Here is a 15580-nt window from a genome sequence, read left to right as displayed (position 1 = left end):
AGGTTAGCAGTGGTCTGTAAGTGATCCATGGAAATGGAGATCATATTGAATTTTAAGTAGCCATGATGTGGAGATGCCGGCGTTGGACTGGGGTGAGCACAGTACGAAGTCTTACAACACCAGGTTAAAGTCCAACAGGTTTGTTTCGATGTCACTAGCTTTCGGAGCGCTGCTCCTTCCTCAGGTGAATGCAGAGGTCTGATCCAGAAACACATATATAGACAAATTCAAAGATGCCAAACAATGCTAGGAATGCGAGCATTAGCAGGTGATTAAATCTTTACAGATCCAGAGATGGGGTAACCCCAGGTTAAAGAGGTGTGAATTGGCTCAAGCCAGGACAGTTGGTAGGATTTTGCAGGCCAGATGGTGGGGGATGAATGTAATGTGACATGAATCCCAGGTCCCGGTTGAGGCCGCACTCATGTGTGCGGAACTTGGCTATAAGTTTCTGCTCGGCGATTCTGCGTTGTACGAATGGGATATGGCACTCGACTCATAGATCGACAGTTCCAACGCGCCACAGAGAAAAACCGGACCGACCTCCTCAGAAGACAAACATGGGACACAACCGACAGAATACCCTTCGTCGTCCAGTACTTCCCCGGAGCGGAGAAACTACGTCATCTTCTTCACAGCCTTCAACGATGACGATGACAATTGATGACGATGAACATCTTGCCAAGGTCATCCCCACACCCCCACTACTTGCCTTCAAACAACCGCGCAACCTCAAACGAACCATTGTTTGCAGCAAACTACCCAGTCTTCAGAACAGTGACCACGACACCACACAACCCTGTCACGGTAATCTCTGCAAGACGTGCCAGATCATCGACATGGATACCACTATTACACGTGAGAACACCACCCACCAGGTACGCGGTACATACTCGTGCGACTCGGCCAACGTTGTCTACCTCATACGCTGCAGGAAAGGATGTCCCGAAGCGTGGTACATTGGCGAGACCATGCAGACGCTGCGACAACGAATGAACGGACATCGCGCAACAATCACCAGGCAGGAATGTTCCCTTCCAGTCGGGGAACACTTCAGCAGTCAAGGGCATTCAGCCTGATCTCCGGGTAAGCGTTCTCCAAGGCGGCCTTCAGGACCCGCGACAACGCAGAATCGCCGAGCAGAAACTTATAGCCAAGTTCCGCACACATGAGTGCAGCCTCAACCGGGACCTGGGATTCATGTCACATTACATTCATCCCCCACCATCTGGCCTGCGAAATCCTACCAACTGTCCTGGCTTGAGACAATTCACACCTCTTTAACCTGGGGTTACCCCATCTCTGGATCTGTAAAGATTTAATCACCTGCTAATGCTCGCATTCCAAGCATTGTTTGGCATCTTTGAATTTGTCTATATTTGTGTTTCTGGATCAGACCTCTGCATTCACCTGAGGAAGGAGCAGCGCTCCGAAAGCTAGTGACATCGAAACAAACCTGTTGGACTTTAACCTGGTGTTGTAAGACTTCGTACTGAATTTTAAGTGGAATAGATATTAAGCGTTTGAAGTGGAGAGTGATATTCTGACCATAATCCCATTTGAAGTTAGTTACTCAAGGAGTAACAGGGGTATCTGAATGACCTCCAGATTGTGGTTGACTCTGCCCGTTTGCAAGTCCCAGCTCCAGTTGGTAGTACCTCTAGTCAAGGTTTTGAGTGATGGCCAAAGATCAATCTGACGAATTCAACAGTTGTGAAAATGGAGCAGTTGCTATCTGCATACAACAATCGCTATCTGGAGGATCCTCTGGGCAGAGGATATTGTGTAACCTCCAACCACGTGAAGTTGGCAATGGGAGACCACCTCGTGCTTCCCTTTCCCCTCGTCAAATGTGGTATGTGCAAACAATTCTTTGAATGGGGTTGACACCACTTGCGTCAACATCAAATAGTTAGAAACATCTGTGAACTGCAGATGGGCACAGTATGTCATGCTACTGCACCATCCTTAAAAACCTCCCAAGAACAAGCATGAAAAGAGGAAAACTGCCACAAAAGATTGCTTGGGTGAAGAGAAAGATGAAAAGGGAGTTACAGTAGTTCAGAAGAAGGCAAATGGAGTTCTTCAGACATGTTATCCATGCAGACGGGTTGGAGTGCCTAATCCTTTTAAATTTATTTAGAGTACCCAGTTTTTTTTCCAATTAAGGGGCAATTTAGCATGGCCAATCCACCTAACCTGCACATCTTTGGATTGTGGAGGTGAAACCCAAGCAGACACTGGGAGAATGTGCAAACTCCACAAGGACAGTGAGCCAGGGTCGGGATTCGAACCCAGGTCCTCGGCGCCGCAGGCTGCTGTGCTAACCACTGCACCATGTGCCATCCCCAGAGTGCCTAATCTTAACCAGAATTCCAATAATCAGATCATCCACTGTTAGTTTGACTGGAAGGTTTGGAAGGCCATGGTCACCTAGACCAGGACGATGACTTTAGCGTAGACATGGACAGATTACAAGATGTGGTGCATGATCCGACACAACGATTGCCGAATACTCCAATCCTACCACCCGGTCTTATTCATAATTTTTAAAATCGATACGGGAGTACACCCGATGTCCGTGTGGGGGGGGGGCGGGGGGGAAAGAGCACTCTCTCGCACTCGGATGCCAAAGTGCCATGAGTCCACACCCCCATCATCATGATCCCAACAGTTCCGTCCCTACCCCAGACACCTTCAGGGACTTGGGACAGGACCGGTCCACCACAGGGTCAAGCACCGAGTTAAAATCTCCACCCACCAAGTCTGGAATCTTTTAAAAAATATATTTTTATCAGGGTATTTACAAGTTTTTATAATAATAACAATAACAATGACATAAACATGGTACACTAAACATTTCCACCCCCATCCCAATCTTCTCACACCCCAACCATAAAACAACAATCTGGCCCTCCCCCCTTTGGAGCATTACATCTGCTGACATTTTAATTTTCTCCGAGAAAGTCGACGAACGGCTGCCACCTCCAGGGGAACCCGACCATTGACCCTCTTTTTAAAAAAAAAAAAAAAATTTAGAGTACCCAATTCATTTTTTCCAATGAAGGGGCAATTTAGCATGTTCAATCCACCTACCCTGCACATCTTTGGGTTGTGGGGGCGAAACCCACGCAAACACGGGGAGAATGTGCAAACTCCACACGGACAGTGACCCAGAGCCGGGATCGAACCTGGGATCTCGGCGCCGTGAGACTGCAGTGCTACCACTGCGCCACCGTGCTGCCCCCCACCATTGACCCTCTTAAGGCAAACTTTATTTTCTCGAGACTGAGAAACCCAGCCATGTCACTCACCCAGGTCTCTACACTCGGGGGTTTGTGTGAGTCCCTCCACATTAATAAGATCCGTCTCTGGGCTACCAGGGAGGCATAGGCCAAGATGTCAGCCTCTTTCACCCCCTGAACTCCCGGCTGTTCCGACACTCCACAGATCGCCACCTCCGGACTTGGCACCACCCGTGTTTTGAGTACCGTGGACATTGCCTTAGCGAAACCCTACCAGCCCCCTCTAAGCTTCGGGCATGCCCAAAACTTGTGGACATGATTTGCTGGGCTTCCCGCGCACCTCGCACACCTGTCCTCTACCCCGAAAAACTTGCTCATCATAGCCACTGTCATGTGTGCCCGGTGGACTACCTTAAATTGTATTAGGCTAAGCCTGGCACATGATGAGGATGTATTAACCCAGCTTAGGGCATCCGCCCACAGACCCTTATCGATCTCTCCTCCTAGCTCGTCCTCCCACTTGCCCGTAAGCTCCTCCACCGGAGTTTCCTCCGCCTCCAAAAGCTCCTGGTAAAGATCTGATACCTTCCCCTCTCCCACCCAGGTACTGGAGACCACTCTGTCCTGTATCCCCCGTGGCGGCGGCAGCGGGAAGGCCGGAACCTACTTTCTCAAGAAGTCTCGTACCTGCAAATACCTAAACCTGCTGGCAATTCAAATTTATCATCCAAGGCTTTCAGGCTGGGGAAACTCCTATCTATAAATAGATCCCCGATCCTTCTAATTCCTGCCCTTTACCATCTCTGGAACCCACCATCCAGCCTACCCGGTACAAACCGATGATTATTATAAACCGGGGTTCAAACCGATGCTCCCTCCACTCTCTTATATCTCCTCCACTGTCCCCAGATTCTCAAAGCCACCACCACCACCGGACTTGTGGAGTATCGGGCTGGCGACAACGGAAGAGGTGCCGTTATCATTGCTCCCAAACTTGTGTCTTTACATGACGCCGCCTCCATCTGCTCCCATACCGACCCCTCCCCCACTACCCACTTGTAATCATGGCTATATTAGCCGCCCAGTAGTAGTTGCAGAAATTGGCAGCGCCAACCCACCCTCCAACCGACTGAGCTCCAGCAACACTTTCTTCACTCGCGGGGTTTTACCCGCCCACACAAAGCCTGCAATAACCTTATTCACCCACTTGAAAAAGGCCCTTGGGATGAAGGTGGAGAGGCACTGAAAGACACACACAAATCTAGGGAGGATCGTCATTTTCACTGTCTGTGCACTCCCCGCCAGTGATAGCGGGAACATGTCCCATCTCTAAAGTCCCCTTTCATTTGTTCTACAAGCCGGGATAGGTTTAACTTGTGCAGTGCCTCCCATTCCTCCCAGGCAGTGCATTCCAGACCATCACCACCCTCTGGGTAAAAACGTTTTTCCTCAAATCTCCCCTAAACCTCTTGTTCCTCACCTTGAACTTGTGTCCCCTCCTAACTGACCCTTCAACTAAGCTGTCCCCTATCCACCCTGTCAATGCCCCTCATAATCTTATACAGCTCGATCAGGCTGCTCCTCAGTCTTCTCTGCTCTAGCGAAAACAACTCAAGCCAGCCAACCTGTCTTTGTGACTTAAATGTTCCATCCAAGGCAACATCCTGGTGAATCCCTCTGCACCCCCTCCAGTGCAATTACATCCTCCCTATAATGTAGGCCACCTGGATTCCCAGACACTGAAAGCTCTTTCCTACCATTCTAAGCGGCAGTTCTCCCAGTCTCTTCTCCTGCCCGCTTGCCTGGATCGCGAACATCTCGCTTTTCCCCATGTTCAACTTATACCCTGAAAAATTGCCAAATTTCCCCAGGATTCACCTTACTTCCCCCATCCCCTCCAACGGTTCTGAAATATACAAGAGCAGGTCATCTACGTAAAGCGAGACCCAGTGCTCAACCACCCCGAACCAGCCCTTTCCAGTTCCTACAGGCCCAAGTCTGGAATCTTAACCAACAGCTTCTTCACAAAATCAGCGTCATCCCAACTGGGGGCATAAACATTCACCAAAACCACGGGTGTTCCCTCCAACCTATCACTTACCATCACATATCTGCCCCCTGGGTCTCCCACTATGTTGCTCGCCGAAAATGCCACCCTTTTGCTAATAAGCACTCACACCCCTCTCATTTTCGAGTCCAACCCTGACTGGAACACTTGTCCCACTCACCCCTTCCTCAACTTTGTTTGGTCTTTGATCCTATGGTGAGCCTCTTGCATAAAAACCATGTCTGCCTTTAAACTTCTGTTTTGGTGGGCGAACACTCAAGACCTCTTGATCAGCCCATTCAATCCTCTCACATCCCGCGAGATAATCTGGTCAGGGGCGTCTCTTTCCCCCCCCCACCAAACCAGCCACATCCAGAACCCAATGAGTTTCTCTCAGCCCCTGTCGTCTTGCCTATCTGCTCAGTCCCCTCAAGGTGATCCCCCTCCGCCCAATGACTCCATAGTAACATGGTTGATCGGGTGGTGAAAAAGACACGTGGGACACTTGCTTTTTATCAACCGAGGCATAGATTACAAAAGCAGGGAGGTCAAGTGGGAGTTGAGGCCAAAGCTGGAGCAGTGTGTGAAATTCTGATCACATTATAGGAAGGATGTGATTGCACTGGAGGGGGTGCAGAGCGATTCACCAGGATGTTGCCTGGGATGGAACAGTTAAGTCACAAAGACAGGTTGGCTGGCTTGAGTTGTTTTCGCTGGAGCAGAGAAGACTGAGGAGCAACCTGATCGAGGTGTATAAGATTATGAGGGGCATGGACAGGGTGGATAGGGGACAGCTTCGTTGAAGGGTCAGTTAGGAGGGGACACAAGTTCAAGGTGAGGAACAGGAGGTTTAGGGGAGATTTGAGGAAAAATGTTTTTACCCAGAGGATGGTGATGGTCTGGAATGCACTGCCTGGGCGGATGGTAGAGGATGTTTGCCTCACATCCTTTAAAAAGTAACTGGATGAGAACTTGGCAAGTCATAACATTTAAGGCTATAGGCCAAGTGCTGGCAAATGGGATTAGTTATGCAGATCAGGTCTTTCATGCGTCGGTCCAGACCAATGGGCCGAAGGGCTTCTTATGCACTGTATGATTCTGTGATTCTTGAAGAGAGCATCTGATGTTTGTAGGTTTGGTGAATGTGTATTGTTTTCCTAATAAATGTTTTTTCTTTTAGGAAACGCAATGGGCTATGTTCGAATGATTCGATCTGGTGGACTACATTGCTGTAGTAATGCAATAAGGTATCAAATATAAAAATTTATACAACTGTTCAAACCTGGCGCCAACATCAAGCTTACACTGACTCAATTCTGATTCAGATTTGTTCCAGACTTGGAGGATATTGTTAACTTTGAGGAGCTTGTGAAAGAAGAAGGACTTTCAGAGGAAACACAAACAGCCGCCAGGTAATGTGAGCAGTGGTTGGTTAGAGTTAAAGTCACACCTTAACCCTGGAGAGGTACTGTCAAACCAAGTAACATCAGTATGATGCAAGTTAATCAACAGCACACATTTCAGGAAGCGTACTGGAGAACATGCCCCTGTCTACATCAATGGGAACAAAGTAGAAAGGGTCGAGCACTTCACGTTTTTAGGTGTCCAGATTACCAACAACCTGTCCTGGTCTCCCCATGCCAATAAGTAAGCCCACCAAGGACTTCCGGGTGCGGCGATGACCAGCTGAGTCGCACGTTTCGGCAGCTCCCTGTGAAACGGACTTTTGGGCTCTTGATAGGAGCCCCAACGGCAATTTTGACGGCTAAAAACACTGTGCGGTAAACCAGAAGGGAATCCCCCCTGGATACGGATGGAAAAAGGAGGAGAGAGTGGCCAGATTGCAGTGGATCCTTTAGAACAGCGGCAAGGAAGTACATTTCAGGAAGCGTACTGGAGAACATGCCCCTGTCTACATCAATGGGAACAAAGTAGAAAGGGTCGAGCACTTCACGTTTTTAGGTGTCCAGATTACCAACAACCTGTCCTGGTCTCCCCATGCCAATAAGTAAGCCCACCAAGGACTTCCGGGTGCGGCGATGACCAGCTGAGTCGCACGTTTCGGCAGCTCCCTGTGAAACGGACTTTTGGGCTCTTGATAGGAGCCCCAACGGCAATTTTGACGGCTAAAAACACTGTGCGGTAAACCAGAAGGGAATCCCCCCTGGATACGGATGGAAAAAGGAGGAGAGAGTGGCCAGATTGCAGTGGATCCTTTAGAACAGCGGCAAGGAAAGCAAGCAAAAACCAAGATGGCGTCGGAAGGTGGCAGTTTAACATGGGGCCCTGAACAACAAGAGTTCTTGAAATGCTGTGTGGAAGAGATCAAAAAGGAAATGAAGAAAGAGCTGTTGGCCCCGATACTACAGGCGATCGAAGGGCTAAAGGAGGAACAAAAGACCCAGGAGCGGGAGCTTCGGGTCGTGAAGGCAAAGGCAGCCGAGAATGAGGACGATATACAGGGCCTGGTGGTGAAGACGGAGACGCAGGAGCCACATCAGAAACGATGTGTGGAAAGGTTGGAGGCACTGGAAAACAACGCAAGGAGGAACAACCTGAGGATTCTTGGTCTTCCTGAAGGTGTGGAGGGAGCGGACGTCGGGGCATATGTGAGCATGATGCTGCACTCGTTAATGGGAGCGGAGGCCCCGGCGGGTCCGTTGGAGGTGGAGGGAGCATACCGAGTGATGGCGCGAGGACCGAGAGCAGGAGAAATTCCCAGAGCCATAGTGGTGAGATTCCTCCGTTTTAAGGATAGAGAAATGGTCCTTAGATGGGCGAAGAAAACTCGGAGCAGTAAATGGGAGAACGCGGTGATCCGCGTTTATCAAGACTGGAGTGCGGAGGTGGCGAGAAGGAGGGCGAGCTTTAATCGGGCCAAGGCGGTGCTTCATAAAAAGAAGATAAAATTTGGAATGCTGCAACCGGCAAGACTGTGGGTCACATATCGAGGGAGGCACCACTACTTTGAGATGGCGGATGAAGCGTGGACTTTTATTGTGGAAGAAAAACTGGAATGAGCGGGTTATTAAAAAGAACGTTCGAACAAAGTGGTGGGGCGAATGTGGGGGGCAAATGTGGGGGGTTTTATGTACTAATCCTGCGATGTGGTAACTTTTCTCTCTCCCACAGGTGGTGATGGGGGGAGGAGGGGAGGTGGAGGAGATGGGGCGTTGGCCATTGGGGGCGGGGCCAAGGGAGAAGCGCGGGCTTGGTTCCCGCGCTATGATAATCATGGCGGGAATAGAGAAGCAGGAAGGAGGGGGCGTCGCACGGTGCGAGCCGAGGTCACGGGGGGAAGCCGAGGTCAGCCAGAGTTTGCTGACTTCTGGGAGCAACATGGGGGGAGTAATTACGCTAGCGGGGGATCTAGCGGGGGGGGGGGGTGGGAGGGGGGAATGACTGGGTTGCTGCTGCTGGGGAGAGGGGGGAGCTGGTATGGGAGAGGATGGGTGGGGGGGGCACCGCCTGGGGGAGATACAGCTGCGTGGGAACCGGGTGAGGAGCTGGAAAAAGGTGATGGCTAATCGACAAGGGGGGTGGGGTAGGAAGCCCCCCAACTCGGCTGATCACGTGGAACGTGAGAGGGCTGAACGGGCCGATAAAGAGGGCACGGGTACTCGCACACCTTAAGAAACTTAAGGCAGATGTGGTTATGTTACAGGAAACGCACCTGAAACTGATAGACCAGGTTAGGCTACGCAAAGGATGGGTGGGGCAGGTGTTCCATTCGGGGCTAGATGCGAAAAACAGGGGGGTGGCTATATTAGTGGGGAAGCGGGTAATGTTCGAGGCAAAGACTATAGTGGCAGATAACGGGGACAGATACGTGATGGTGAGTGGCAAACTACAGGGGGAGACGGTGGTTTTGGTAAACGTATATGCCCCGAACTGGGATGATGCCAATTTTATGAGGCGGATGCTAGGACGCATTCCGGACCTAGAGATGGGAAAGCTGATAATGGGGGGAGATTTTAATACGGTGTTGGAACCAGGGCTGGATAGGTCGAAGTCCAGGACTGGAAGGAGGCCGGCAGCAGCCAAGGTACTTGGAGCAGATGGGAGGTGTAGACCCGTGGAGATTTAGCAGACCTAGGAGTAAGGAGTTCTCGTTTTTCTCCTATGTCCATAAAGTCTACTCGCGAATAGACTTTTTTGTGCTGGGTAGGGCATTGATCCCGAAGGTGAGGGGAACGGAGTATACGGCTATAGCCATTTCGGATCACGCTCCACACTGGGTGGACTTGGAGATAGGGGAGGAAACAGGAGGGCGCCCACCCTGGAGAATGGACATGGGACTAATGGCAGATGAGGGGGTGTGTCTAAGGGTGAGGGGGTGCATTGAAAAGTACTTGGAACTCAATGATAATGGGGAGGTCCAGGTGGGAGTGGTCTGGGAGGCGTTGAAGGCGGTGGTTAGAGGGGAGCTGATATCAATAAGGGCACATAAAGGGAAGCAGGAGAGTAAGGAACGGGAGCGGTTGCTGCAAGAACTTTTGAGGGTGGACAGACATTATGCGGAAGCACCGGAGGAGGGACTGTACAGGGAAAGGCAAAGGCTACATGTAGAATTTGACTTGCTGACTACAGGCACTGCAGAGGCACAATGGAGGAAGGCACAGGGTGTACAGTACGAATATGGGGAGAAGGCGAGCAGGTTGCTGGCACACCAATTGAGGAAAAGGGGAGCAGCGAGGGAAATAGGGGGAGTGAGGGATGAGGAAGGAGAGATGGAGCGGGGAGCGGAGAGAGTGAATGGAGTGTTCAAGACATTTTATAAAAAATTATATGAAGCTCAACCCCCGGATGGGAGGGAGAGAATGATGGGCTTCTTGGATCGGCTGGAATTTCCCAAGGTGGAAGAGCAGGAAAGGGTGGGACTGGGAGCACAGATCAAGGTAGAAGAAGTGGTGAAAGGAATTAGGAGCATGCAGGCGGGAAAGGCCCCGGGACCGGATGGATTCCCAGTCGAATTCTATAGAAAATATGTGGACTTGCTCGCCCCGGTACTGACGAGGACCTTTAATGAGGCAAAGGAAAGGGGACAACTGCCCCCGACTATGTCTGAAGCAACAATATCGCTTCTCTTAAAGAAGGAAAAGGACCCGCTACAATGCGGGTCCTATAGACCTATTTCCCTCCTAAATGTAGATGCCAAGGTCCTGGCCAAGGTAATGGCAATGAGAATAGAGGAATGTGTCCCGGGGGTGGTCCACGAGGACCAAACTGGGTTTGTGAAGGGGAGACAGCTGAACACGAATATACGGAGGTTGTTAGGGGTAATGATGATGGCCCCACCAGAGGGAGAAACGGAGATAGTAGTGGCGATGGATGCCGATAAAGCATTTGATAGAGTGGAGTGGGATTATTTGTGGGAGGTGTTGAGGAGATTTGGTTTTGGAGAGGGGTATGTTAGATGGGTGCAGCTGTTGTATAGGGCCCTAGTGGCGAGCGTGGTCACGAATGGACGGGGATCTGCATATTTTCGGCTCCATAGAGGGACAAGGCAGGGATGCCCTCTGTCCCCATTATTGTTTGCACTGGCGATTGAGCCCCTGGCGATAGCGTTGAGGGGTTCCAAGAAGTGGAGGGGAGTACTTAGGGGAGGAGAAGAGCACCGGGTATCTTTGTATGCGGACGATTTGCTACTATACGTGGCGGACCCGGCGGAGGGGATGCCAGAAATAATGCGGATACTTGGGGAGTTTGGGGATTTTTCAGGGTATAAATTGAACATGGGGAAAAGTGAGTTGTTTGTGGTGCATCCAGGGGAGCAGAGTAGAGAAATAGAGGACCTACCGTTGAGGAAGGTAACAAGGGACTTTCGTTACCTGGGGATCCAGATAGCTAAGAATTGGGGCACATTGCATAGGTTAAATTTAACGCGGTTGGTGGAACAGATGGAGGAGGATTTCAAGAGATGGGATATGGTATCCGTGTCAATGGCAGGGAGGGTGCAGGCGGTTAAGATGGTGGTCCTCCCGAGATTCCTCTTTGTGTTTCAGTGCCTCCCGGTGGTGATCACGAAGGCTTTTTTTAAAAGGATTGAAAAGAGCATCATGGGTTTTGTGTGGGCCGGGAAGACTCCGAGAGTGAGGAAGGGATTCTTACAGCGTAGCAGGGATAGGGGGGGGCTGGCACTACCGAGCCTAAGTGAGTATTATTGGGCCGCTAATATTTCAATGGTGAGTAAGTGGATGGGAGAGGAGGAGGGAGCGGCGTGGAAGAGATTAGAGAGGGCGTCCTGTAGGGGGACTAGCCTACAGGCTATGGTGACAGCCCCATTGCCGTTCTCACCGAGGAACTACACCACAAGCCCAGTGGTGGTGGCTACACTGAAGATTTGGGGACAGTGGAGACGGCATAGGGGAAAGACTGGAGCCTTGGGGGGGTCCCCGATAAGAAACAACCATAGGTTTGCCCCGGGGGGAATGGATGGGGGATATGGAATGTGGCAAAGAGCAGGAATAACGCAACTGAAAGATCTGTTTGTGGATGGGAAGTTCGCGAGTCTGGGAGCGCTGACCGAGAAATATGGGTTGCCCCAAGGGAATGCATTCAGGTATATGCAACTGAGGGCTTTTGCGAGGCAACAGGTGAGGGAATTCCCGCAGCTCCCAACACGAGGTGCAGGACAGAGTGATCTCAAAGACATGGGTGGGGGATGGTAAGGTGTCAGATATATATAGGGAAATGAGGGACGAAGGGGAGACTATGGTAGATGAACTAAAAGGGAAATGGGAAGAAGAGCTGGGGGAGGAGATCGAGGAGGGGCTGTGGGCAGATGCCCTAAGCAGGGTAAACTCGTCGTCCTCGTGTGCCAGGCTAAGCCTGATTCAGTTTAAGGTATTACACAGGGCACATATGACTGGAGCACGGCTCAGTAAATTTTTTGGGGTGGAGGATAGGTGTGCGAGGTGCTCGAGAAGCCCAGCGAATCATACACATATGTTTTGGGCATGCCCGGCACTACAGGGGTTTTGGATGGGGGTGACAAAGGTGCTTTCAAAAGTAGTAGGAGTCCGGGTCGAACCAAGCTGGGGGTTAGCTATATTTGGGGTTGCACAAGAGCCGGGAGTGCAGGAGGCGAGAGAGGCCGATGTTTTGGCCTTTGCGTCCCTAGTAGCCCGGCGCAGGATATTGCTAATGTGGAAAGAAGCCAAGCCCCCGGGGGTGGAGACCTGGATAAATGACATGGCGGGGTTTATAAAGCTAGAGCGGATTAAGTTCGTCCTAAGGGGGTCGGCTCAAGGGTTCACCAGGCGGTGGCAACCGTTCGTCGAATACCTCGCAGAAAGATAGACGGAATGGGAAAAAGAAGGCAGCAGCAGCAGCCCAGGATCAGGGGGGGGGGGGGGGGGGGGGGGGAGGAACCAGAAGGACTCTCAGGGTTGTTAATATATACTGTATAGTATGTATAGGTCGTTGCTACAGATAATTATATATTGGACTGTTAAATTATATTTTTGGAGAGTGTTACTTGTGACAAGGCAGTTGCCAATTAGGGCTAGTTTTCATTTTTGTTATTTATTATTTATTCATTTTTTGTTTATAAAATAGGTCATTGTTATTTGTGTTGTTATAATATTGTGTAAAGGATGCACAATGTACTGTGTTGGTTGACCAAAAATTTTCAATAAAATATTTAATTAAAAAAAAAGAAAGCCCACCAATGACTCTACTTTCTCAGAAGACTAAGGAATTTTGGCATGTCAGCTACGACTCTCACCAACCTCTACAGATGCACGATTGAAAGCATTCTTTCTGGTTGTGTCACAGCTTGGTATGGTTCCTGCTCTGCCCAAGACCGCAGGAAACTACAAAATGTCGTGAATGTACCCCAGTCCATCACGCAAACCAGGCTCCCATCCATTGACTCTGCTGCCTCGGAAAGGCAACCACCATAAGTTTGAGGTCACGTACCAACCGACTCAAAAACAGCCTCTTCCCTGCTCCCATCAGACTTTTGAATGGACCTACGTCATATTAAGTTGACCTTTTCTCCACATCCTAGTTATGACAGTAACATTACATTCTGTAGTCTCTCCTTCCTTCTCTATGTACGGTATGCATTGTCTGTATAGTCTGCAAGAAACAACACTTTTCACTGTATCCTAATACATGTGACAATAATAAATTAAATCAAATCAAAAAAAGGGAGCAGAAGAGATTTATGTGAATGGATTCTAGGATGAGAGGTTACATTTCGGTGGATAGAAGAGAGAAGCTGTAGTAGTTCCTCCTGAGAGCAGATGAGGCTAAGCAGAGATTTGAAAGAGGTATTTAAAATCATGGAGAGTTTAGATGGAGAAGCAATTTTCAATGGCAGAGGGGTCATTAACCAGAGGACATCAACAAGGTGATGAACAAGAGGTGACATGAACATTTTCAGAACTGGACAAAAAAAATCAGAACCACTTCCCCGCCAGCTGTTTCTGAATTTGTACTAACCTCCTAGCTCCTTCCTCATGAGTTGGGTTACACTGCCAACCATTTAATAGTTAAATAGATTTTGTTGTTTGTGAAATTTTATTTTAGCTTTCGGTTTTGTTTTAAATGTTAGACAATTGGATTCTGTTCTCAATGATCTCACTAGAAACTCTGCAGAGGGGACTGAATATTTCAAGATGCTTCTGGATGTATTTTCTCCTGAATTCCGCAACTCTAAAAATATGCACCTTCGTAACTTTTACATCATTGTGCCACCGTTGGTAAGTAGACCTGTCTGTTTTATGTTACCCTAATATTTTCTGATATAATAGTTGATGTCACTGACATGAGAAATCATGACCAAATAGATTTCAGGTGAAACATGTTTAAAGGGTGGGGTTCAACAAGCATGCATTTCATTTAAAAAAAACAAGAGCTCAGCCAGCAAGATCCATCCCTGGCTTGCCAGGGATTAGATTAAAAATGAATTTTATGCTTAGGGATTGGAAATGCTGTTGAAGGATAGCCAAAATATTAATAAGGATAAAAATAGGTTATGTGAATAAACTAGCCAAGAATATAAAAACAGATGGTAAGAGCCTTTTCAATATATATAAAAGGAAGAGAGTAGCTAAAGTATATATTGGTTCTATAGAGTCAGAAACAGGGGAAATTATCATGGGGAATGAGGAAATGGCAGAAACATTAAACAAATATTTTGTGTCTGTCTTCTGGTAGAAGCTAGAAATTATGTATCAGAAATATAGGGTGACCAAGGGACTAATACAAGTAAGGAAATTAAGGTAATGAATGAACAGGTTCTTCCCGGAGGTGGAGGATAGATGTGAACATTGCCAAGGAGGCCCAGCCAACCACGCCCACGTGTTCTGGTCTTTCCCAGACTTGCTGGGTACTGGACAGCCTTCTTCGAGACAATGTCCAAAGTGGTGGGGTGGACCCATGCCCGAAAGTGGGAGTTTGTGGGGTATCAGACCAGCCAGATCTCTTCATGGAGAGGAGGGCAGATGCCCTTGCCTTTGCCTCCCTGATCGCCCGCCATAGAATCCTGTTCGGCTGGCGGTCAGCAGCACCACCTAAAGCTGCAGACTGGCTCTCCGACCTATCGGAATTCCTCCAAATGGAGAAAATCAAATTCGCCATCCATGGGTCAGAAGAGGGCTTCCACAAAACATGGGAGCCATTCACCAGACTGTTCTGAGACCTGTTTGTGGCCAACACATAAATAAATAAGTAGCCAGTACCAGAGAGAAATAGCCAGGACAAGACAGAGAGTTGTGCGTGCAGAGTCCTTGTGTATATTTAAGGCTGAGATACAATTTTGATCAGTAAGGGAATCGAGGGTTGTGGGGGAAGGGCAGGAAAGTGGACGTGAGGCATGTTGGATCCGCCATGTTCCGATTGGTGGAGTAGGCTCGAGGGGCTGAACAGCCTCCTCCTGTTCCTATTTCTTCTGGTCTTATTTAGGACTTTTATGGTCTTCTGGTCTTAATTATAACTTAGATGAGATATTTTCTTCAAAGGGTTGTAAATCTGTGAAATTCTCTCCCCCAGAGAGTTGATTTTGAATATATTTAAGGCTGAAACAGATAGATATTTGAGCTCTCAGGGAATCGAAATATGGGAGTTGGTGGGAAAATTAAATGAATGCAGAAAATTCTTTATTGGCCTTTGTTGCAAGAGGATTTCAGTACAGCCGTAAGGTGTCTTGTTGCAGTTGTAAAGAGCCATGGTGAAACCACACCTGGAGCATTGTGTACAGTTTTGATCATCTTTCCTAAGGAAGGATATACTTGATGTGAAGGGAATGCAGGAAAGGTTAACGAGACTAATCCCTGGG

The 15580-nt window shown here is 49.0% G+C and overlaps 1 protein-coding gene across 8 annotated transcripts in view; it reads left to right on the top strand.

Moving 5' to 3' along the window:
- Positions 1 to 15580, top strand: part of washc4 (WASH complex subunit 4) — a 425031-nt gene that overhangs the window by 343139 nt on the left and 66312 nt on the right. For 7 of the 8 annotated variants that reach the window (XM_072471956.1, XM_072471955.1, XM_072471954.1 and 4 more), the window contains 3 exons: positions 6473 to 6539; positions 6618 to 6704; positions 13856 to 14003. In XM_072471956.1, coding sequence (XP_072328057.1) covers positions 6473 to 6539; positions 6618 to 6704; positions 13856 to 14003 — 302 coding nt within the window. The remainder of the gene's footprint in view (positions 1 to 6472; positions 6540 to 6617; positions 6705 to 13855; positions 14004 to 15580) is intronic. The other variant, XM_072471953.1, reaches the window with a different exon arrangement.

The sequence above is a fragment of the Scyliorhinus torazame genome, chromosome 13, assembly GCF_047496885.1.
Source record: "Scyliorhinus torazame isolate Kashiwa2021f chromosome 13, sScyTor2.1, whole genome shotgun sequence".
NCBI classification, from domain to species: Eukaryota; Metazoa; Chordata; class Chondrichthyes; order Carcharhiniformes; family Scyliorhinidae; genus Scyliorhinus; species Scyliorhinus torazame.
This window is presented reverse-complemented; position numbering and strand designations above follow the sequence as displayed.